Source organism: Patiria miniata, unplaced genomic scaffold (assembly GCF_015706575.1).
Source record: "Patiria miniata isolate m_02_andy unplaced genomic scaffold, ASM1570657v1 HiC_scaffold_5, whole genome shotgun sequence".
Lineage (NCBI taxonomy): Eukaryota > Metazoa > Echinodermata > Asteroidea > Valvatida > Asterinidae > Patiria > Patiria miniata.
In genome coordinates this window covers 30,732,085-30,756,098 of record NW_024037072.1, presented here as the reverse complement: position 1 = coordinate 30,756,098, position 24,014 = coordinate 30,732,085, and the positions used below count along the sequence as shown (strand labels likewise).

General features: G+C 39.5%; 3 protein-coding genes across 5 annotated transcripts; 1 reads left to right on the top strand and 2 right to left on the bottom strand.

Moving 5' to 3' along the window:
• Nucleotides 1-2,172: 2,172 nt before the first annotated feature.
• On the bottom strand, nucleotides 2,173-7,220 carry LOC119740971 (monocarboxylate transporter 12-like). 3 transcript variants are annotated; one of them, XM_038216500.1, is made up of 4 exons: nucleotides 6,852-7,138; nucleotides 5,971-6,114; nucleotides 4,590-5,444; nucleotides 2,173-2,897 (listed from the first exon to the last, which is right to left on the bottom strand). In XM_038216500.1, exons 1-4 carry the CDS (start codon nucleotides 7,069-7,071, stop codon nucleotides 2,767-2,769), a joined length of 1,350 nt encoding a protein of 449 aa, XP_038072428.1. In that variant the 5' UTR covers nucleotides 7,072-7,138; the 3' UTR covers nucleotides 2,173-2,766. The 3 variants fall into 3 exon arrangements, with proteins under 3 accessions (XP_038072428.1, XP_038072430.1, XP_038072429.1); XM_038216502.1 differs by having other exon boundaries at nucleotides 2,737-2,897; nucleotides 6,847-7,140; XM_038216501.1 differs by lacking the exon at nucleotides 5,971-6,114 and having other exon boundaries at nucleotides 2,737-2,897; nucleotides 6,852-7,220.
• An 840-nt stretch (nucleotides 7,221-8,060) lies between these two features.
• On the top strand, nucleotides 8,061-13,242 carry LOC119742012. The gene is made up of 3 exons (XM_038218019.1): nucleotides 8,061-8,659; nucleotides 9,137-9,445; nucleotides 11,458-13,242. The coding sequence occupies exons 1-3, from the start codon at nucleotides 8,618-8,620 to the stop codon at nucleotides 11,911-11,913; spliced, it is 807 nt and encodes a 268-aa protein (XP_038073947.1). The 5' UTR covers nucleotides 8,061-8,617; the 3' UTR covers nucleotides 11,914-13,242.
• Nucleotides 13,243-15,933: 2,691 nt separating this feature from the next.
• Nucleotides 15,934-22,955, bottom strand: LOC119741985 (monocarboxylate transporter 13-like). Its single transcript, XM_038217973.1, has 4 exons — nucleotides 22,692-22,955; nucleotides 22,329-22,472; nucleotides 17,293-18,147; nucleotides 15,934-16,267 (listed from the first exon to the last, which is right to left on the bottom strand). The coding sequence occupies exons 1-4, from the start codon at nucleotides 22,885-22,887 to the stop codon at nucleotides 16,137-16,139; spliced, it is 1,326 nt and encodes a 441-aa protein (XP_038073901.1). The 5' UTR covers nucleotides 22,888-22,955; the 3' UTR covers nucleotides 15,934-16,136.
• Between the last annotated feature and the right edge of the window lie 1,059 nt (nucleotides 22,956-24,014).

Here is a 24,014-nt window from a genome sequence, read left to right as displayed (position 1 = left end):
TGGTCGGTACAAGTAAATGTTTGACGCTGGACTGTAATTGTTCCCTGTGAATCATGCTGTAAATTCATATTGTAGAATCCATGAAAAGTTTTCCCCACAGATATTGAGAACTCAGTTACCAGAGTCCATTTGAAATGAATTATTCTTTGTTTGGTGTTGGATTTCTTGCGTTTGGAAGGCCGATTGTTTTCCTTTTATTTTAAAGTTGGTATTTGGAAGTTGCTAACTCCATGACTTCTTTTGGATGTGGTAACATTGGAGCATTTGATGAATTAATAGCTCACCAAATAGACATTGCACACACAAATTAAGCCAGTGATTGCGATTAGAATGATTTTCCTATTCCTGAGAGTGTTTATATGTAAATATTCAAGTGAAGCGTGCACTGCAGTGAATATTTATGGAAGAAAAAATTACATGTAGTGTAGTACATATTAGTCCGGGAGCTTATGACATGAAATTAAGTTCCATGGGCACCGAATGAGTAGAACATGCCACCTAGGTAGATACCCGAATTGGAACCTCAGGTTGGCAAAATATTAACTGTGGCAGAGGGCGGCCATCTTGGATTTCAAAATGGCCCCCATATAAAGCTTTATAATGCAAGAACTCTGGCTCTGAATGCAGTGCAAAGCTGATTTTGGTGGCAAAACCTACATTTACCACGACAAGGGAGTAGCACAACATGCATCTGACATGATTAGAGTAAGTTATATTTGGTTTTTCAGCAATATTTATTCCAAAATGGTCGCTAGTATGTCATATTTGAGCAGTGTATCCTAAGCGTATGTACGTGTGTGTTTAGACCTACATACTGATTTGTATTAAGAGTGTGAAGAGACAGGGTGTGATCCGAATCATCCGTTGCCATGACGTTATCTATATATAGTCCTCTTCGTCGTCACTGTACTCATCTCCATCAGTTCGAATTGTGTCTGCCGAATTGTCACAAGACTCCGACTCGTCAGAACAGCTGCAAATGTCGGTGAAGTTCAGAACCATTCTTCCTGCATCCCAACCAAAACCCTGTGGTTCTGGTTACGTTGGGTTTGGAATGATGTGACCGTTCCAGATTAAGGCTTGTAGTGAGCTCTTTAGAATGATAGGTTGCAGTGCAGCGAGGGTTGGGGGCAAACCGTTTGACTGGTCTTGCTTCTTTTTGAATACCCACCACCTACGCTTGATAGGTATGTATTAGGGAGATTTAACTTGCAGATGTAACCTGGAAAAACGACACACTTGGGGAACTTGCACTATAAACAGACTAGTCTATGGGGATTAACTCACAAAAACTTAACTAAACTCAGGATCTTTGAAAGGAACTGTCGTGAGGAAATTGAATTAATAGAGACATGGGACACAATTCTAGATTTCAAACCACTTGAAAGGACCAAATGAATTGATAACACATCACTTAATTTTCCCGTCAAAACACATATATTTACAACCAAAACACTTGACTCTGCAGTGCTAATTTTACAACAAAATGTTTTATTTAGGAATACGGACATGCAGCTAAAAGATGCTTCACAAACTGCGAAATATGTGTGCCCATTAATAAAAATGACTTCCCGATCAACTGCTGGTCCAGACGAAATTGAACGAACAACACGATACTTTTAATTTAAATGCATCTTTTACAGGGACGAGTGAAGCTAAAAGACTATATATAGAATGCTGGGATAGTAAAATTGAATGATTCGTTTTGATTGTCAAATTACGATCTGCGTGATATTTCTAAATTGAATGAGACTGGCGTTAAATAGAATGCAAACTTGGTGAAATTGGCCGGGAAAACCTATACATAATTAGCAATACATGTTATGCACTTCTCAGCATGGGCGCCGCGAGGGGGGGGGGGTGGCAAGGGGGGGCACTTGCCCCCCCCCCCGGAACAGCAAAAAAAAAAAAAAAAAAAAGGAAGAAAAAAAAGACAAGAAAAAAAAAAGAAAAAGAGGCGCGAAGACAAAGTGGTGTAAATTTATTGAGTTGGAGGTGGGGGGGGGGCAAAATGTCCCTGCCCCCCCTCTAAAACTGATAAATCGAGAATGTGTTGAGAAATACAAGCATTTTTTGGCAAAACAAATTTTTGCCCCCCTCTAGAAAAAATCCTGGCGACGCCCATGCATCTCAGGATGGTAAAAAACTAAGTGTGGATTTATTTTATAAAATAATTATACTGTGAAATCAGGCGTGACAAAGAAGTTCTTTCTCAAAGACAGCGCAGTGCTTCTTTAGTTATTTACAACGGGGATGTAACCGTCCAACTTTGCCATTATTTCATATAAAAAGCTGAATGTGTATTCCCAGATTACAACGCTCATGATCGAAATGTTTAGTTTCAAAATGAAATTAACTTTTGATAACACTTCACGTATATTTACACTGCTGTAAAAATCAGTTACAGCATGCATATATGAAAAATTACATGTAAAAAGAACATATTCTTTAATATAGGATTCTGTATTACTTGTGCTTTTTCTGGATCTAAGAATTAGTTCATTCTTTTAATAAAAAAGTAACAATATGTTAATGATCATACGGTTTATATCGTTCTTTCAATAAAGTAGTTTGAAGATTAATCTTAAAATTTCAAAATTAACGCAATAACATGCACTTTATATACGCACGGACATGTTATTGTTTTTGTAATTAACACTATCGTCCACAATCATCAGATTGCAACGAAAGGGTGCATGATGCATTCTATATCATGTCTTTTTTCGTTTCACGCGTCAGCATTCTTATGGTTTAATTAGGGATACTTCAAGCCGTCTGCTTGGGCTTGCATCTCGCTTGGACCCATTCCATCAACAGCGCCGTCAACGATAGAGCTGAAATGCATCCTATGATGAAAAAGGCCCAGTCAAAACTGCCAGTCTGGTCGTACATCCAACCTGCAAAACAACAATTGAAGTAGTTCCAACCAGTTAACGTATTGTTGGCTCCGTCAATGCCAACATATTTGTTAATTCCTGTATTTTTAATCAGATACATGTTGACAGTTTTATGCCGCTATTCAGCTCGTTATTTCTTAATGATAAATTTTAAATTTCTGCCTAGTACATGTATAGTGCAATAACCTACCGGTTGTCATACTGTGCATTTTTATTAATCTATTTTATGAAAAATACACAGAAATAATTCTCAGGAAAAAATTTCCATCAGGAAATGACTGCTTTTCAGATTACGCAATAGGCATTTTTTTTCCTGAAGGGCGGAGGAAGGGAAGGCAATAAAGTTGGATAAAGAAACTTTTTAACATGGTCACAATATACGCAGCTACCCTAAACGTATGTATGTATAACCCTTATATGGTGTTCTATAGACGCCAAATCTTGTAGGGCCTACGTCGTGTTCATCTTTTCAAACCGTGGACGCCAAATACCAGAGAACAAAAGAGAACAATATCGACCACGATTCCCAGCATGCGGCCGCGATTGGGGTCGTGTACAAAACCTATGGTAGTCTTCCTAAAAAGGTAAGAGTACAAACAAAAGAGGGATAATAGGACGTCCACGATCGACGGTGAACACACGTTGGGGTGCGTGTTTCCGTCGTGTGTGTGAGTTTGAAACGTCATGTGCGTGAGTTTGAAACGTCATGTGCGTCGCATTGTAACCCAAGAGGCAGTGATATACGCAGCAGAAATGAACACATTACAATTTATTGTACAGTGAACATGGGGTCAACTTAACGGGCTAATTAGGCACTAATTAGTGTTCGGCTGAAGCCAATACCAAAATTAAGTGTGCCCAGTACATGATGCCGTAGATTATGAAATACAATAGCGAGTTTTTGACAGCATGTGCGGTACACTTTGTTTTAAATGGACGGTGATATACGCAGTTTAAAAGAATGTATTTTAATAGTGCAGTAAAAAAAAAATAGGTCACTTTAACAGGCTAATCAGGCACTATAGTATTCGGCGGTACACCTTGTTTCAAATGATGCATTTACTTGCCAACAAATAACACGAAATGTGTTGATTCCCATTATGCAGTATATAGTATTGCATCAAAAGTTCAAAAACGGTTAATGAAACGGTTGCTAATGTTGTGTATGTTGATATGGCGTGAAAACAATTGTTATTTGTTTATTATGGAAAATAAGTTATCTTTCTGTAAAATAGATAACCTTTTGCCGCATGTATTACAGATTTGTTTTAAAAACGTTTGGTTGAAATCGCGACTAGCGGAAAACACGGTCAGAAATCCGGCCGAATCCGTTTGAAAGCTCACACACACGACGTTTCACACAGTTTCACGCAGTTTGAAACTCACACATGCGCGCACAAGCAGGACGCTCACACGCACGACGTCTTAACTCACGCACGGCGACGTTTCAAACTCACGCACACGACGTTTGCCTGTCCGTTTTAGAACACCATACTTAAGTGGTGACCATCAAAATTCGAATGGCACCACCACTTGTATGGGTACATGTGAGGGTATAGAATATGTTTATATGGCATGTATTGGTCGACGAACCTAAGAAGTAAGAACTGTATTGAGACTATTTCACTACCCTTCCATGCAATATACTGATATACTCGCCAAAGTCATGACAGGGGATGTGATATGCCTTACCTGGAAAGAATCCAAGGCTGAAACTTAAAATGGCCGACGCCAGATCCATCCAAGCGAAAGCGCACGTCAATAGATCAGGTCCAAGCAGCTCCCTGGTGTACAGATCATTCAGTAAGGCAAGAGTACCTTGACTGCTAAAATAGACAACTGTTGTGACCATCATCAACCAATAAGAGTTTATCCAGGGAGTTATCAGGATAGCAGAGGAACTCAGTGTGATCATCAGTGCGATCACCGGTCTCAATTTTAACAAACCTTTATCGACGATAACACCAAGCAAAATCTTGGTAACGACGTTGCCGACCCCTCCAGCTGTGGTGAATGTCACAGCGTCGTACGGAGAAAAGTCTTTTACTCCGGCCTGGGAAATGAAATAAATCATCCACTGATCAACCACAAAGCGGCGGCAAATGAAGATGACTGCTGTGATCCAAAATGAGAACTTGAAACAAACCGAGAATCCGAAATGTTTCATCTGCGCACTGAGGGCGTCTTTGAAGGCGCTAAGTCGTGATGACTTCTTCAAGTTGCCTGTCTCCTCAGCACTTGATAAGCCGACTTGTGGTTCCTCATTGGCGTCGGTACTCACCAGCTGATAGCTGTCATTTGTTTCATCACTGGACGCTGAACGCAAGAGGGCGCCACACACCCCAAGATGCATGAACAGCCCTCCAAGAATGAGCAAAGCCCCTCTCCAGCCGTACGTATCCAGCAACAGTTGGGTAAAAGGCCCAACGGTTATCATGCCGACTGCACCTCCTGCTGTCCCTATTCCTACCGCAGTGCCATAATTTGTCGTAAAACGGCGTCCGAGTAGCGCCCTTATCAGAATAGGGACGACACTTAGAGCAGTTCCTGTGGATACGATGTAAGATAATCGGTGAGTGATCTACTCCACGTTGGTTGACAAATTATCAAAAGGCGGGGTCCCTGCGCGTTTTGGGTGCGACACCCTAAAACTAAATTTTAAAAGGGAATTATTTTGCTAGCACTACGAAAGTCATAAATTTCCTAATGAGGTGCGGGAAAAAAATCGTTTCTTAAATTCAGCTTTTGAATTAAAACAACAGAATTGACTCAAGCCGAACTTAAGTCGACATCCACAACATTTACTGCCAGCACAAGTGCACAACCAATTCGTATAATCGTAAATTAAGATTTCGTTGCTAGCACTACGAAAGTCATAAATTTCCTATTGAGGTGGGGGAAAAAATCGTTTCTTAAATTCAGCTTTTGAATTAAAACAACAGAATTGACTCAAGCCGAACTTAAGTCGACATCCACAACATTTACTGCCAGCACAAGTGCACAACCAATTCGTATAATCGTAAATTAAGATTTCAAACTGGCATTGAATGGCATGATCTCTTAAAAGATTTACCAGCTGTCAGTGCTAGTATTGATGTCAACATGACAATACTAGTGGAGAAAGAAGCGATGATCACAGAGACACCAAGCATGAAACCGCTGACCGTCACTGCCATGCGAGTACCAAACATGACTTCCAGTGGCCTAGCAAGGAGACCTATTCACACAAAATGATAATTGGTAAAGAGTACCCGGTATGTATCTACATGTGAAAATGTGCTATATCAATTCGGGCCCATGTTCGCTTTTTTCTGAACAAACTCTGTAGTCCAGCGGATTTGTGGAACAATTGTCAATTTTTCCCTCATAGAAAATAAAATTTCACACAAACATTTATATTCACGAGACAATATTTTCAGATGTAGAGCCATCACCCTTTTAGAGGCGTGGCAACCATGTTGAAAAATGGAGGGGTATTCATTGTTGCCACCGTTGTAATTTTTCTATTCTGTGGCCGAACTCTTACAATGTCGGCTGGCCTCATTCGGTAGCACTACGACTTCCACACAAGGGCACTTTACCAATATTTTGACCATTTTTGGTCAAAAGCTATTTGGGGATAATTTGTTCCTTTTTTTTTTTTTTTTATAGCCAGAGGCATCTTAACAAAAACCTATACCCGCCTATGATGTTAACGTGTGTGTTTTTGAAGCGCCCACAATATGCGTTCAGAATCGTCAGACAATTTAGGCACTTATCAAGACGGGGGTTTTTTACGATGCCTTTTTTACACCAAGAAGAAATGTCTTGGAACAGATAGTCTTTGTGTCATTCCACATAAAATAAAACTACATTTGCCATTCAAGTTCACCACTGGGGCACTTATTTTTGTGTTGCTCTAATACTACCAAGCATTACATGAAGTGACTAAGATGCGATGATTACAAACCTTACCGGTGAAACATATGACTGCAGTGATAATCGATAGCATCCAGCCGACCCGCCAAGTTTGGGTCGCAAATTGCTCTTGTAGTGTTGGTAACATCACTCCCAGTCCCTTGATGAGCCAAACCCAAGACAAATAGCTGACAAACAGACAGAGAACTGCGTACCAATCCTGGTGGGAACGACCAGTTTGAATCCTGCCCATGATGAAGTACCGTCTGTTATACATGTACTATGAACGAATCTGTGTATGTATGGGGTTTTTCTCCCTTGACAATAGGAGTGGGAATGGCAATTGTAGTTTTACGTAATCATGCAAAGTAGACACGCATACTCGGGTCTATGTGTTTTACAGAAAAGCAATGAAGCATAAATCTCCTGGTTATGTGACCATGAGCAATGACCCAAGGAGTCAGAACTCTTGGGCGATTTACATTTTGACCATTAACATACCAATCCCTCGGGAATGTCTATAGCTACAGCACTGTGACCGCAAGCCTCGACCATTCAAAGTGTGAATGCCAGCGGCCTTTGAACACAATGATCGTCGCCGCCTTTTTAGTTGGTAACCAACAACCTCCCTATATGCTGCATAATTAGTCATGTCACGTCGCTGCTCTTTTTTGAAAAATATATTTTACGACAAGATAGGTTTTTACAACTGCGCAGTTGTTAGATGTGAGTTATGAACTCAAGTTAGCAATGTGCAGTTGTTGGTGCTTAAAAGCGTTATCTGTCCCTGTAATTTGGAGATAAATTGGATTTCTTTCAGATAAGTTTTCATGTATTTTCAGACATTTTAATTGGCAATATTTCATTGATGAAATGTGTTTTTTTGGAAAATTTCACAAGTTTTCACACAAAAGGTACAGAGCATTTTGTTCTTCATTAAATGATTGTTCCAGTGATGTTGACCACATTTATATACAGTATCATCCAACTGCGAACAAACACTTCAAAATCATTCATTTTTAGCGATGTATGACAACTGCGCATGCGTATTTACCATGGTACTGTCTACGAAGCCATGCAAACTCCTTTTTTGGCATTAGTGAGCGCGGATCTCTATTGTGTCGAGATTAGCGTAGTGAGCAACTGAGCAAGCTGGCGCCAGGAGCTTTCTATTGTAGCTTTCGAGCGCGGCGACCATCATTTTACTTTTGAAGTCTTGGAGTACGAACTCCTTGGGTCCTTGCTCTATGATGTGACACACCCGTATATGCCACTTCAGGTTAGCTCACTGCCGAGTACACAACTGTTCTACTTATAGTCCTTGCTTATACGTTGCTGTAGAATGTCTACCAAAGAAACATAGAACACCGAAGCTCTGTTCAAAAAATTTCAATCGTACTTTGATCAGAAATTCGAATCGATCTCCAACCATAGCAAAAATGACAATGCTTCTATACTAGAGTTAAGAAACAAGTTAGAGGCTCAAGATCTCAAAAGATCCGGAAACTCCGCCCCATACGAATTCTGCGGGAAAATTCAAATCCTGACCAACAAAATCAAGTTGTCTCTCTTAGCCAAGGACGACCTCACATCAGCAATAGAAACCATACAAGAACTTGAGGAGATCACCGCCGATCGAAAACAAAAAATTCAGATCGCAGATTCTAGCAAAGCAGGCTGGATCACGGTACAGCATATGGAGAAAGGAACTGGCAAGAATCAATCCCCCGAAAAACAAAAGAGGATACTAGCAGCAGAAGAATCGGCCCTCAAGGAGCTGGAGAACAGAAAGCGACAGAAGAAAACAACAACTGATCGACAACATGAGGGTTTACTTAGCTCGGCTAATCATAGCCTTTTTCGAGGTATAATATCAGAACAGTTGTTAATGATTTCAATGATACTGCTTCTACCCCAAAAAGATTTTTCTTTGTTTGGTTCACTCTGAGACTAACCCCAATCCCATGCTAATAAATTAAATAGAAATGAAATTCTGTATTTCTCTGTTCCGTTTGTTCAAGGGTGTGAAACTGTTTTTCATGCGGATGAGCGCAGCGAAGTAGCATGAAAATGGGGTTTTTCTCCCTTGACAATAGGAGTGGGAATGGCAATTGTAGTTTTACGTAATTATGCAAAGTAGACACTCATACTCGGGTCTATGTGTTTTACAGAAAAGCAATGAAGCATAAATCTCCTGGTTATGTGACACACCCGTATATGCCACTTCAGGTTAGCTCACTGCCGAGTACACAACTGTTCTTCTTATATAGTCCTTGCTTCCCACCCACCCACCCTTGTACATGAGACGTTTTGCTTGTTGTATTTTATTTGCCTTCACCCAGGCTTGCCAAATGATTTCTGCTACATCTGCAAGGCACCAGGACATTGGGCACGAGAATGTCCTCTGCATAGACGACAGCACATCCCTTTCGGGAGTAGAGCAAGAGCAAATCCACTCAGTTCCACATACACCAACTACTACTCCAGCGTACCATGGCAAATCCCTCCCATCCACCAGTCACTTCCACTCATTTCACCCGCAGCACATACAGCAGTCATCCCAGCAAAACCAAGCTCCGGTACAAGCACTTCAATTTGAGCATTCAGCTCGTGTCACACAGATACAAGACAAATTCGACGACGTATTACAGGTAGCTTGCAAATTTGATCAGAATGGCCTTTGTGATCTACCTTCAGATCTTATTCCAGTCAAAGGAAGAATTAAAGAGCATAAACAGTTTTGGGAAAATATCGGTACTTCCAACTTTATCCTTTCAGTAATAGATCACGGTTATAGAATCCCATTTTTAGAACGACCTCCCAGAATGTTCCACAAAAATAACAGATCAGCTTTGCAAGAACATGTATTTGTAACCGAAGCTATCCTAGAATTGCTGAATTCGGGTAGAATTACAGAAAGAGAAGAACCGTCGTACATTGTCAGCCCTTTGTCAGTATCCATTCAAGCATCAAAAAAGAAAAGGTTAATTCTAGATCTAAGTAGATTGAATTTGTTTGTGGAAAAGACACGCTTCAAACTTGACGAATGGAAAGTAGGTCTTCAGTTTATGTCCCAAAATGCACACCTAATTAATTTTGATCTAAAGTCGGGATACCACCACATTGACATCGCGAATGAATCGCAACCTTACCTTGGGTTTTCATGGAAATTTGACGGTGAGATAAGGTTCTTTGAGTTAAATGTACTCCCCTTTGGGCTCTCTAGCGCTCCGCTAATTTTCACCAAGTTCTTGAAACCACTTGTAACCCATTGGAGGATGAACGGCATATTAATTGCCGTTTATTTGGATGACGGGTTTTGTGTAGTACCCAACATTTGCACTGACCAGTCAACTAATCTAAAACATGCCAAGGACATAGCTTACCACGTCAAATCAGATTTGATTAAAGCTGGTTTTGTATACAATATACAGAAAAGTAATTGGGAACCATCTACAAGTTGCGAATGGTTATGTATGAAATGGGATACCGTACCTGGAACAATACAGGTACTAAATAGACGTATACAGAAGATAATTACTACTGTGTCAGAGTTAGCACCAATACTCCCTATACGGAAATTACATTATTTTGTTGGTCAAATCATATCGTTGGGTCCAGTGGCAGGCAACATTACTAGGCTTATGACTCGTCACTGCCAAATGGCTATTGCAAGTGGGATGCATGAAGACGAAGAGATTGCATTAGGCGAATTTTGTAAGTCAGAAATCAACTTTTGGAAAACCCATGTCGCAAACTTAAATGTTTGCTATATTTTCCAGAATTCGACAGTCAATAAGATCATGTGCTGTGATGCCAGTGCTATGGGAGCAGGTTCCATAATGTGTAACGATATCCACGTAGCTCACAAGCATTGGACAGAAATCGAATCTCTTCAAAGTTCCACTTGGCGGGAATTAAGCACCATCTATTTCGCCCTCATGTCATTTTTACATCTGATATCAAATTCCAAAGTCAAAGTGTTTACAGATAGCCAATCAGCAGCTCACATTGTAGAGGTCGGGTAGTATGAAGCTCGAATTACATAAGATATCGTTGGATATATTCACCATATGCATTCACAATAACATCATACTAGAGGTACAGTGGATTCCTAGAGCAGCAAACGAGCAAGCTGATTTCATCAGTAAATTAATTGATTTGGATGACTGGGCGATTTCTGAAGAATTCTTTGTCTCTATTAGCAAGCTATGGGGTCCATTTACAGTAGATTGTTTTGCCAATCACTATAACACAAAATTGCCCAAGTTCTTTTCAAGATTTTGGAATCCTGGATGTTCAGAAGTAGATGCCTTTTCACAAAATTGGGCAACAGAAAATTGCCTCTTAGTGCCACCAGTCTCACTTATCCCTAGCGTTCTTCGTCACTTATTTTTATGTAAAGGCAAAGGAGTACTTGTGTTCCCTTGGTGGCCCTCCTCCCCCTTTTGGCCTTTACTATGGTCATCATATAAGCCGGGTATCAAACAGTTCATTTCTGTTCCTGGACAGGATAATCTTAAATTAGGACGCAATAAGAATTCCCTCATAGGATCTTATTTATTTAAAAGCAAAGTGGGAGCCGCATACATTGATTTCACTAAAGCTAATGCATATGATTGAATTACTAATAAATATTTTATATTTGTTTTTTGTGTATTAGATAGTTTTACGACATAGTTTTTGGTCGGAATTTCCTCAGCAAATTCAAGGTTTCAAGATGCGCACCTTTCGAGACATGCTGACGGCTAAGGCAGACGGTACTATTACCTGTTACCTTTACAAATGTCGAGAATTCTTCTCGTGGCTTAAAAAGCTGAATCTTCCAGTGAAGTTGCCAGTCAGAGAGGAATTCATTGCCACTTTCATTGTTGATAAGGCATCTGTCTCTACATCAGACAGCACCATCATTACATTGGCCTCAGCTATTAAATGGCTACATTCACTAGTCAACTGCAATCCAAATCCTGTAGACACTTCAATAGTGCAAAACGTTGTTGTTAGTCAGAAGCGTAACCTTCACAAACCACCTCAGCAAAAAGAACCGATTTCTTTTGAGATAGTTCAGTCCATCGCACACTTCTTTGGTAACCCTAATTGTAATTTGATGCAGCTTTGAACGGCATGTTATGTTGTCCTGAAATTTACTCTCCTTTTTCGACATGATGAGATGGCTCAAATTAAGGCAAGTCACATACAAATGCTACCTAATGACGCGGGTTTAAGTATCTTCATTCTTCGATCTAAAACGGATATCTTTAGGGAAGGCAACAGGGCTTACATTTCAGATACGAAAGAATTTTACACTCCTGTTCAAATCCTAAAAAGATACCTAGAGATGTGTAAAATTTATATTGGACAAGACGTTTACATCTTCACTCCGCTATCCTTTCATTCAAAATCGAACTCCTACACTCCAGTAGGGGATAGACCTCTGAGTTACACACGATGTAGAGAGATATTTTTAGACGCTTTGAAACAAATTGGAATAACAAATCCCAACAGATTCGGTCTTCACAGTATGCGTTCGGGGGGTGCTTCACACTTAGCTAATCATGATGTGTCTGTACAACAACATGGAAGGTGGAAAACTACAGAGGCTAAGAATAGGTACATACATAGAAACATCGAAAAACGTCTCCATGTCTCAATGGTTCTACAGAATATGTAAGCGCTTCTATCCACATGTAAATACTGCATTATCTAATTCAATTAATTTATTTATCATGAAGATGTATCATGTATTATCATTGTTCACGTATAATCAGTAAATAAGAAACAAAACTGCCAGATTTCATATCAGAATTCTATGGATGAAGGGCCAAGGAGGACAAAGATTTGTGAAAGCTAATAATGTGTTACTTTGTATTTAAAATATATCTAATTAGAAATTATTGTTATATGCATGAACGTATTCCTATTAATAATCAATGATGGTCTTCGGACTGGGACCAAAGGGCCAAGAAGGCCATGCTCCATGATTGAACAGGTACCGGATATAATGCAAAGAACTGTGCAGTGAATTTGTATATGTAAAAGAGATCCGGACAGAGTCCGAAGGGCCGAGAGGGCCATGTTCCAGGTACAACGAGAGTATAATATAATTCAAGAAATTGTTTTGCAGTTTGTACTAATTTAATGGAGATCCGGACAGAGTCCGAAGGGCCGAGAGGGCCATGTTCCCAGGTGGAACGAGTGTAAATTATAATTCAAGAAATTATTTTACAGTTTGTACTAATTTAATGGAGATTCGGACAGAGTCCGAAGGGCCGAGAGGGCCATGTTACAAGGTGGAATAAATTCTGTCAATTTAATAATTAACAAGTAATTAACTAATTAAAATCTAATTGCACAGTAAAAAATTTGTAATCTTACAGACAAACACAAGTGTACTCGTCACTCTGAGACTAACCCCAATCCCATGCTAATAAATTAAATAGAAATGAAATTCTGTATTTCTCTGTTCCGTTTGTTTAAGGGTGTGAAACTGTTTTTCATGCGGATGAGCGCAGCGAAGTAGCATGAAAATGTATGTACTGCCGCCTAATAGACCTAAGACCTAATGACGTCACGCTTTGTTTACATGTGCGTTTTCATATGCGAGCCAGATGGGAAATGTCCCACCTGGTTTTCACAGGAAAGCGCACAGTAAACATGTCTTGGGACTTTTTGCTGTGGTTACGTACAAATAATTGGGCAATAAAATATTAAAGTCAATTCCTTGTTCACGGGGATCATTACAGTTGTATAACATTAACAGTACGAGGCCGTGAACCAGACGAGCCCCCTCCCCAAAAATAGATTGTTGCCATCATTTTTCAATTACAGACATTTCTGGTTCATACTATAGTGTATCGATATACCCCATTTTCTTATAACAAGAACAATCAGCCGATTTTCTAGTTTCACCTCGAGAAATCGATTTGTTTCCCAATTACTATTTTGCAAGAGATGTGAAAGTTATTCCTTTTGAAAGAAACAAAAAGGGAGACATTGAACGAAAAAAATCCACCCACGCGATGTAATAAATTAATTCTTTATTCACAAAAATTGAAATGATTAACTGCCAGACAATAAATCTTTAAGGGAAAGTTATCTTCAGATATTTAAAAATTGCAAGTGAAAATTATCAAACTATGATCCGTGCAACTTATATTCCATTTTGCGTTGTTTAAGTCAATTCTAAACCTTTCCAATCTATCCACTGTAATATGTTTATATGAACGACGTGCTTTTTGTTGATCAATGTCTCTAATACTAAAGGAGGATATCTGATAAATATTGGTATGTGGTCAGAAATGTCATTGAATAGGATGCCGCTCTCTGTAAGTCCAATGCTGTTCGATATGTTGTTGAAGTTATACCAGTTAGTCTATCCATTAGTGGTAAATAGTAATTGCTAAAAAAAAAAGAATTGACAAACTTCTGATTGGGATTATGGCATTAGGCTTATATAGTTCAATCAATGTTAAAATAAAAACATGGTAAAGGACATTTTATTTTCCTTTTTTATGTTTGCAAGGATAGTGTCAAAAAGATCAACAAATTCACTTGTATTAAAGCAAGGCGGTTTATAAATTATTTCAACAATGATATTTTTACCCACAGTACAAGGAATTCAATAAACAGTGAATCACATTCAAGACAATTCAGTAATAAGTCATTACAGAGAAAGAATTTAAAGGAATTATACACGTAGAGTGCAACACCACCACCTGTCATAGTTTGTTTTCTATACGTATGAAATTGCCGGATCAAAGTCCTGAGATAAAACATAATTAAATGGTAATATATGAGGAAAGTGGCTTTTTACATGTTCCACAAAAATGGTACCAGACAAGCTTATCAATTGATTTACAACATAATGCTGCATAAAACGTGTGCCATAACAATTGTTGCAAGAGGTTAGGTAATGCATGTGAGTTGGTGAAAGAGTTTCTGGAGCCAGCCGAGTGCCAAGCACATTTTAAGAATGAGCAGTACAGGCGTACAATAATTATGTAGATGCGTCTTTAAACCAAAAAATCTTTTAGGCAAGGTGTGGAATTTAAAGCTATAGGTACATGTGGAAATTCAATTTATGTAGAGAGGGTGATTGTAAAATGTAAACAAACCAACGGTCTACATCGAAACGATCTGTTTCCAAATGAAACAAACTATTGATAACACATCACTTTTCCCATCATGCCACGAATATTGAATATTTTGTATTTGAATGCATCTTACACATGGAAGAGTGAAGCTATAGAAAGCTCGGATAGTAAATTTTAATGATTCGTATTGCTTGTCAAAATGACGATCTGCGTGATCTTTCAATTTCAATCTTAATCGAATGAGCCAGGCGTTAAATTGAATGCAAACTTGATGAAATATGCCGGGAAAACGTATACATTCTTAGAAATACATGTTATGCAATTCTCAGGACGGTTAAAAACTAAGTGTGGATTTATTTGTAAAATATACTGTGAAATCAGGCATGATAAAGAAGTTCTTCTCAAAGACAGCGCAGTGCTTCTTTAGTTATTTACAATGGGGATGTAACCGTCCAACTTTAAACAAGCTGAATGTGTATTCACAGATTACAACGGTCTCCATCAAAACGATCTGTTTCCAAATGAAACAAACTATTGATAACACATCACTTTTCCCGTCATATCAGGTATATTTACAAAACACGTCACTCGGCTGTGTTACTTGTACGATAAAATGTTGTAAATTAACAAGATTCTGTCACAAAGAGAACATTTACTTGAAAACTTGGATTTCATCGTAAAACTGGTGTTAAAATCAATTACAGCGTGGATCTGTTTTCGTCCCGGAGTATTCGATTTCGCCTCGTCTACGCCAAACCTTGTTTTACTCCGAAATCCAATTGTCTAATTGATTTATATAAGACGAATTCGATCTCTGAATGCTGCCATGGCAACAGCTTAGACGGTGACCAAACTTTAAAATTGAATGGTAAAATTAATGACTAATTTGGTTTTGTTTGTGGAGTTTTTCTCAGACGAAATAGAATGTTAAAGTTGGTGAATTTGAATGAAAAAGGTTATAAAATAGCCGGTAAAATCTATGTTATCAAAAAAAGTATTATATAAATTACAATAATGCTGATATCATTCTTCAAAAAAAAGGAGTTTGAAATTAATTTTCAAATTTAAAATTTAACGTAATAGCTTGCACTTTTAACGTAATAACACGGACATGTTATTGTTTTATAATTAAGACTATCGTCCACAATCATCAGATTGCAATGAGAGGATGAACTATCCATTCTGTGACATTTTATTTGTTCATGTCAGGCGTCAGCATTCTTGTAGTTTAATTAGGGGTAGCGGTACTTCAAGCCGCCTGCTGGGACTTGCATCTCGCCTGGACCCATTCCATCAACAGCGCCATCAACGATAGAGCTGAAACACATCCAAGGATGAAAAAGGCCCAATCAAAACTGCCAGTCTGGTCGTACATCCAACCTGCAAAACAATAATTGAAGTAGTTCCAACTAGTCAACATTGTGTTTGCTTCGTCAATGCCAGCATATTTGTTGATTCCTGTATTTTTAGTCAGATACGTGTTGACAGTTTCATGTCGCTATTCAGCTCGTTATTTCTTAATGCTCATTTTACTCATTTTAAATTGCTGCCTTCATGTATAGTGCCATTCAACCTACCGGTTGTCATACTGTACATTATAATAATTTATTTCATGAAAAATACCAACAAACAATTATCAGGAAAAGTTTTCCAATCAGCAAACGATTGCTTTTTCAGATTACCGAACAGGCATTTTTATGAGGGGCGGGGAACGGAAGGCAATAAAGTTGGACACAGACACTTTTCAACATGGTCACAATTAGCGCCCTTAAGTTAAAAGAGGTGACCGTCAAAATTCGAACAGCACCACCTGTATCGGTGCGTGGTTATGTGAGGGTATGGTAAATGTTTACATGGCATGTATTGGTCGACGAACCTAAGACATCAGAATTACATTGAGACTATTGACAATATCCTTCCTAGCCCTATTCTATGCACTAGAGTAGACTCTGTGCTAGAGGCCAAACTGCCTTTATGAATTCATGATATAATGAATTCATGATATTTCATGAAACAACCGTCGGGTTTTTGGTGCGACGAGCTGTGCGCGCCTGCGCAGATTTGTCGGCCATTTTGTAGCAAGTCTTGATCGGAAAGTACGAAGTGGCACCTCGTGCCGCACATTTGCAGACAAATTACACCGGACAAGGAACCACGAAAAAGTCCTAATTGTGGTAAAATCTAAACATGCCTAGGTAAGCGAACCTATACAAGCCGAGTTTGAGGCCGATTGATTTCCATGACAAATCAAAACATTTCCAGTAACTTCTCGCAGTGAAGGCAGTATATAGCACAGAGTCTGTACTCTAGTGCGTGGCCATAGAACGTATAGGGCTATATCCTTCCATGCAATATACTGATCTCACCAAAGTCATAATGATGGGACATGATATGATATGCTTTACCTGGAAAGAATCCAAGGCTGAAACTTAAAATGGCCGTCGCCAGCTCCATCCAAGCGAAAGCACATTCCAAGAGATCGGGTCCAAGCAGCTCCCTGGTGTACATATCATTCAATGGAGCACCTGCTCCACTACAGCCACAAAAGATAACTGCAGTGACCATCATCAACCAATAAGAGTTTACCCAGGGAGTTATCAGGAAAACCGAGGAACTCAGTGTGATCATCAGTGCGATCGCCGGTCTCAATTTTAACAAACCTTTATCGACGAGAACACCAAGCAAAATCTTGGAAACGGCGTTGCCGACCCCTCCAGCTGTGGTGAATGCCACAGCGTCATACGGAGAGAAGCCTTTGGCTTCGGCCTGGGAAATGTAATAGATCATCCATTGATCAATCACAAAGCGGCGGCATATGAAGGGGACTGCTGTGATCCAAAATGAGAACTTGAAACAAACCGAGAATCCGAAATGTTTCATCTGTGCACTGAGGGCGTCTTTGAAGGCGCTAAGTCGTGATGACTTCTTCAAGTTGCCTGTCTCCTCAGCACTTGATGAGCCGACTTGTGGTTCCTCATTGGCGTCGGTGCTCAAAGGCTGATAGCTGTCATTTGTTTCATCAGTCGACGCTGAACGCAAGAGGGCGCCACACACCCCAAGATGCATGGCCAATCCTCCAAGAAAAAGCAAAGCCCCCCTCCAGCCGTACGTATCCAGCAACAGTTGGGTAAATGGTCCAACGGTGATCATGCCGACTGCAGCCCCTGATGTCCCTATTCCTACCGCAGTGCCATAATTTGTCGTAAAACAGCGCCCGAGTAGCGCCCTTGTCAGAATATTGACGACACTTAAAGCAGGTCCTGTGGATAAGATGTAATTGTTATTATTATTATTATTTATTTATTCTCATCATGTAAAAACATGAAACTTGTCTCCTCGTTCTGCACACAAATATGATGTATAAAACACTTAAAAACTTCACATTAAAAACCAAAACAAAAACATATTACATAAATGTACAAATAGGCGTAACAATATAAGAACACTGACAAGAGTACACGTAAACAGAAATAGAACAACAAATTGAGCCTAATTAAATAAATAAATAAAATATCTGGATTGATAGAGCTATTATGTATAAAGACGACAAATGGGAAGGACACAATGGCAAGCCGGGGGGGGGATTAGAAAGCCAGGGGGATATGAGCGGGGGAAAAGGGAACAGGGAAAGGGTTGAAACTTACATGTACGAGGGGTATAAACACACACATTTACATCACGATTTAAAAAGCATAATATCTACTATAAGTCTGATTAAAAACACGAGATTGCCCTGGGTAAAAATAAGGGGAAAAAATGTGTCGTGTTAACGAGATTTCAATTTACTAATTTAACCCGACACAAATGGGTAGATGTGTGAGGAGGGGTGGATAAGAATATTATGAGATAAGACAGAATAAGGGCTAATCTGATTGCACTAAAAACACACTACAGCACGATTATAAAAACAGCATTATCTAGTATAATTCTTGTTAAAATGTGAAACTGCACTGGGTAAAAATGAAGGGTTGTGTCGTGTTGTACGAGAGTTCAATTGACGGATTCGACCTGACCTGTTTTGTACTATGAACGAATGGAGTGGGTGAGTATTGTCTTGCATAATGGTTCTCAGTTTGGATTCAAGAGCATTGTGGTACATTGATTGAATGTCCAGAACATCAACACCAATGACCCTGCTGGCAATTTTAGTGATCCTTTTCAACTTGTTCGAATTCACAACAGTCAAACCATTAAACCAGGCGATACAACAAAAAGACATGACGGACTGTATGACACTCTGATAAAAAAGCAACATAATATCACGATTAACATGAAATAATTTCAATTTCCGCAGGAAAAAGAGCCGTTGACTAGCCTTGGCACATAACTTAAGAGTATTCACATTCCAATTCAATTTACTATCAATGTACGTCCCAAGGTACTTATACTCTGTCACAATTTGGATTTCATCACCACTAATTACAACAGGTTTGATAACATTCTGATTTTTCCTAAAATCAAAAACAATTTCTTGCGTCTTCTGCGTGTTCAATATTAGGAAGTTATCTTTGCACCAATTACAGAACTTAACAATTTCGTTCCTGTATCCAGTCTCATTGTCATGACTAATCAACCCTGTCAGTGAGGTGTCATCTGCATATTTTATCATAGGACACATAGGGTCTTCACTTCTGAGGTCACTAGTGTAAAGAGTAAAAAGCACTGGGGACAAAACGCACCCCTGTGGAGCCCCTGTATTAGTATGAACAACATTAGACAGGGAATTCATGAAACGCACCCTTTGCGTTCTGCTTGTCAAAAAATCACCGATCCACATAATCAAACAGGGGTTCACATTCATCCCTCTCAGTTTGCCAGTCAGAACATGGGGTTGGATCAGATTGAAGGCCGAAGAAAAATCCACAAATAATGTTCTAGCATACGTCCTTGGTTGATCAAGATGGCTATAGACGCTATGCAAAAGTGTAATGATAGCATCTTCGACACTACGTTTAGCTCTATAGGCAAACTGTAAGGGATCAATGTAGGCACCTGTTTGACTGACAAGAATATCCTTTACAATGCGTTCAAAACACTTCATTACTATTGACGTAAGTGCTACAGGCCTATAATCATTGAGTACTGATGGCTTAGGCTTTTTAGGCACTGGAATCAAAGTTGATGATTTCCACAGTTTAGGAATTTGACAGGTATCCAAAGACCACTGAAAGAGGTCACAAAAAACTGATGAAAGTTCTTTATAACAATGTTTAAGAACTCTGCCAGAGAGTCCATCTGGTCCTGTAGATTTACAAACTTTTACCCGTTTCAGAGTATTTTCAACAACAGTAGCATCCAGTTTTATGAAGTCATTACTACAAACCTGACTCTCAAGGGTCTTACGACCTTCTTCGTGAAGGGCTCTAAAGTCCAGTCTGTCAAACCGAGCATAAAAGTCACTTAGATCTTCTATGAATGATGGTACGTCGCAAGGTGGTACTACAGATTGACTATTTTTCCCTGACCCTGTGATAGATCTCATGCCCTGCCATGCTTCCTTAGGATTCCCGGCACGGAACTGATCTTCCACTCTCTTGCCGTACTTCTTCTTGCTTGAACGAATCGCTTGAGAGAGTTCATTTTGGATCCTCCGTCTATCTGATGAGTTGCCGTTTTTAAAAGTCTGTTGTTTTTCCCTCAAGAGGTTCCGGATCTCCTTGTTTACCCAGGGCTTACTGTTCGGATATGTTTTCACTTCCTTGACAGGTACCAGCATGTCTTCACAAAACTTGATGTAATCAGTGACAACATCAGCAGCTGCATCAAGTGTGTTTGACTCAGTAAAAATGTTCCAATCCGTACATTCAAAACATGCACGAAGAGCCTGCACACTGTCGTCAGTCCATTTCTTGATGCGAGTCACCCTTGGTTTCTCCCGTTTTAGTTTCTGTTTGAATTCCGGTACTAAATGCACCATGCAATGATCAGAAGAGCCCAAGCCCGCTTTTCCATAAGCTTTGTAACCATTTTTGACATTTCCGTAACATTTGTCCAATGTCCGATCACCTCTAGTATATACGTTGACATATTGATAGTAATGAGGCAGTACATTTTTCAGGTTGCAACTGTTAAAATCTCCAAGGATCAAGTTGACAGAGTCAGGCGACTGTGATTCAAGTTGCTGAACTATCCCGTGGATTTTAGCTGCTGCAATATCTGTATTTGCTGAAGGTGGAATATACACCATGGTGATGAATATTTGTGTAAATTCCCTTGGCAGGTAAAACGGTCTGACACTGACGGTAATCAGCTCAATATCTGGAGAACAGAATCGATTTCTAACTGTTAGGTTATTACACCAACGCTTGTTGACGTAAATACAGACTCCTCCGCCGGCTGATTTTCCGGACTCCGTTGTGCTGTCCATTCTTTCACAAATGAATCCATCGATGTCAGTATTATTGCTTGTATCAGTATCTTTGTACCATGTTTCACTGAAACACATTAAACAGCTTTCACGATATTCATAGCGGTATTTTGCACAGGCTTGCAATTCATCCAGTTTATTCCGTAAAGATCGACAGTTACCTGTGATGATTGAAGGTAAAGGTGGGCTATGTTTCCGCCGTCGAAGTCGTACTCGTACGCCTCCCTTTTTTCCCCGCTTGCGACCTTTGAAGTGGCTTTTCATACAGCCGGCACAGTCTTCAGGTATTTCGGAATTCGGTGGTGTGATAACCTGTGACCTGAGCTTTAACAAAGCATCCCGGCTGTACACAATAGGCAATGGCCGTACACTGGAGAGACTGCCAGTTCCATCCCATGGTTGTGTAAAAACACTACGAAATATACCACAAGTAAGACACACGACGACACATTTCCACACTAAAACTGAGCTTGAAGCCATACCACAACACTTGGTAGCACCAAACACACCAAAAGTAACATAAAACGGGAAAAAATGTAAAACTTCAACAGACAATTTTGCAGAGACGAGTGGTCGCCACGGTGCAGCGCCCTCAAATGATATCGATGAGTGATCTACTCCACGTTGGTTGACAAAGTGTCAAAAGGCAGGGTCCCTGCCCGTTTTGGGTGTGGCACCCTAAAACTAAATTTTAAACGAGTTATTTTGTAAGCACCACGAAAGGTATATATTTCCTAATGAGACGGAAAACAAGTTATTATTTCTAAAATGCAGCTTTTCAATTACTAAACAGATTTGACTCAAGCCGAAATTAAGTCGAACAACACACTCCAGCACACAACCCAGCATTGAAACAAGCGCAACATACAAAGCTGTTTTTTTTTTCAACGGAATCAATATACCTTTTTAAATGCTAAAAACCATTTCATTCGTTAGGGACAATCGAAACAAAATTCCCCAATCTTTTAAAAATCACGGGATACTAAATATACACCTTAAAACAATTCTAGTAATTTTAAATTAAGATTTCGAACATTGCATGGCACGATCTCTTGAAGAGTATAAAAGATTTACCAGCTGCCAGTGCTAATATTGATGTCAACATGACAATACTAGTGGCAAAAGAAGCGATGACCATGGAGACACCAAGGATGAAACCGCTGACCGTCACCACCGTGCGAATACCAAACATGACCTCGAGTGGCCTAGCAAGGAGACCTATTCAAGTACACAAAAATGGTTGGTACAGATTATATCTACATATGAAAATGTGCTATATCAAAGCGGGCCCATGTTCGCCTTTATCTGAACGATCTCAGTAGTCCCTCATAAAACATGAAAGTTCACACAAATATTTATATTAAAGAGAGAATATTTTCAGATGTAGCATTACATAAAATTCGAAAGTGACTCAGATGCGAAAATTTCAAACTTTACCGGTAACACATATGACTGCAGTGATAATCGATAGCATCCAGCCGACCAGCCAAGTTTGGGCCGCAAATTGCTCTTGTAGTGTTGGTAACATCACTCCCAGTCCCTTGATGAGCCAAACCCACAACACATAGCTGACAAACAGACAGAGAACTGCGTACCAACCCTGGTGGGAACGACCAGCTTGAACCGTGTCCATAATGAAGTACTGTCTGGTACATGTACATGTACTATGAACGAATCTTTGTATGTATGTGTGTACTGCACCGCCTAATAGACCTAAGACCTAATGACGTCACGCTTTGTTTACAAGTGCGTTTTCATATGAGAGCCAGGTGGGACGCGTCCCACCTACTCTCATAGGAAAGCGCACATGTATGGATCGTCATACAAAGTCGAAGGGCAGAGACACAATAAATATAAAGTTACATAAGGTACAATTTAAGTTTGCGTTTGAAAATGATATATGACCTTGAACATTTAAGAGAAAATGATTAACGATAAATTATTTCATAGTTTAGGTCCGGAGGAAGAATTTGAAAGAATTATGCACGTAGAGTGCAACACCGGCACCTGTCCTAGTTTGTCTATACGCGTGGAATTGCTAGATCAAAGTCCTGAGATAAAAGATGATGAAATGTTAATTTACGTAGCAAGGGTGATTGTAAACGAACCTATATATAATTGGTATTCATGAAGCTTAGAAATTTACTAAATTTTTGATTGCCTCCTCCTTAATTGATTGCCAACTCCTTTATCTCAGGTTGTTTTGCGTACAAATTATGCAATTTATGACAAATGGTACGGAAAAGAAAGTTGCACAATTTTGTATACGTGCAAGGTGAGTGTGAACCACAACTTGCACGTATACAAAAGTGCAACTGTTTTCGGTATCATTTGTCATAAATTGCATAAATTCGTACACATTATAATTGTTTTGGGCCAAATAAAGAGTATGGCTCGATTGTTAAGTGAAGTGAACCAGCTCCCACGTCAATTAAGGGGGAAGGAAGGAGAAACGGTCCTCTAACTAAAGCGGACGAGTGTTCTAACAAAATATACAATTTGACTTATGATGATGTGATGACTGTGATTTCCTAAGACATTTATTCTTACATTACAACACTTCAAGCATTCAAGCCCGTGTGCACAATAAAATGTCAAAATAAATACAAAGTGTGTGTCAAAGTTCAACACGTCTGTATAGGTATATACGCTACACATCAAAGTACAAACCTAAAATGCAACGAATCATGTCTCAACTCTCATCCCGAAAATACACAATTTCCCTCACAAAATGATGATAAAACAGAGCAATACTCACAG

Excerpts from the sequence above, each read along its gene's own strand:
- LOC119740971 (XM_038216500.1), bottom strand. The coding sequence starts at position 7,071 with ATGTATAACAGACGGTACTTCATCATGGGCAGGATTCAAACTGGTCGT. Across the intron at positions 6,115-6,851 it reads TGCAGTCATATGTTTCACCG|GTCTCCTTGCTAGGCCACTG; the intron begins GTAAGGTTTGTA and ends TTGTGTGAATAG. Across the intron at positions 5,445-5,970 it reads AATACTAGCACTGACAGCTG|GAACTGCTCTAAGTGTCGTC; the intron begins GTAAATCTTTTA and ends TCGTATCCACAG.
- LOC119742012 (XM_038218019.1), top strand. The coding sequence starts at position 8,618 with ATGAGGGTTTACTTAGCTCGGCTAATCATAGCCTTTTTCGAG. Across the intron at positions 8,660-9,136 it reads TAATCATAGCCTTTTTCGAG|GCTTGCCAAATGATTTCTGC; the intron begins GTATAATATCAG and ends GCCTTCACCCAG. Across the intron at positions 9,446-11,457 it reads AATTCGACGACGTATTACAG|ATAGTTTTACGACATAGTTT; the intron begins GTAGCTTGCAAA and ends TTTGTGTATTAG.
- LOC119741985 (XM_038217973.1), bottom strand. The coding sequence starts at position 22,887 with ATGGACACGGTTCAAGCTGGTCGTTCCCACCAGGGTTGGTACGCAGTT. Across the intron at positions 18,148-22,328 it reads AATATTAGCACTGGCAGCTG|GACCTGCTTTAAGTGTCGTC; the intron begins GTAAATCTTTTA and ends TCTTATCCACAG. Across the intron at positions 16,268-17,292 it reads CAGCCTTGGATTCTTTCCAG|GTTGGATGTACGACCAGACT; the intron begins GTAAAGCATATC and ends ATTGTTTTGCAG.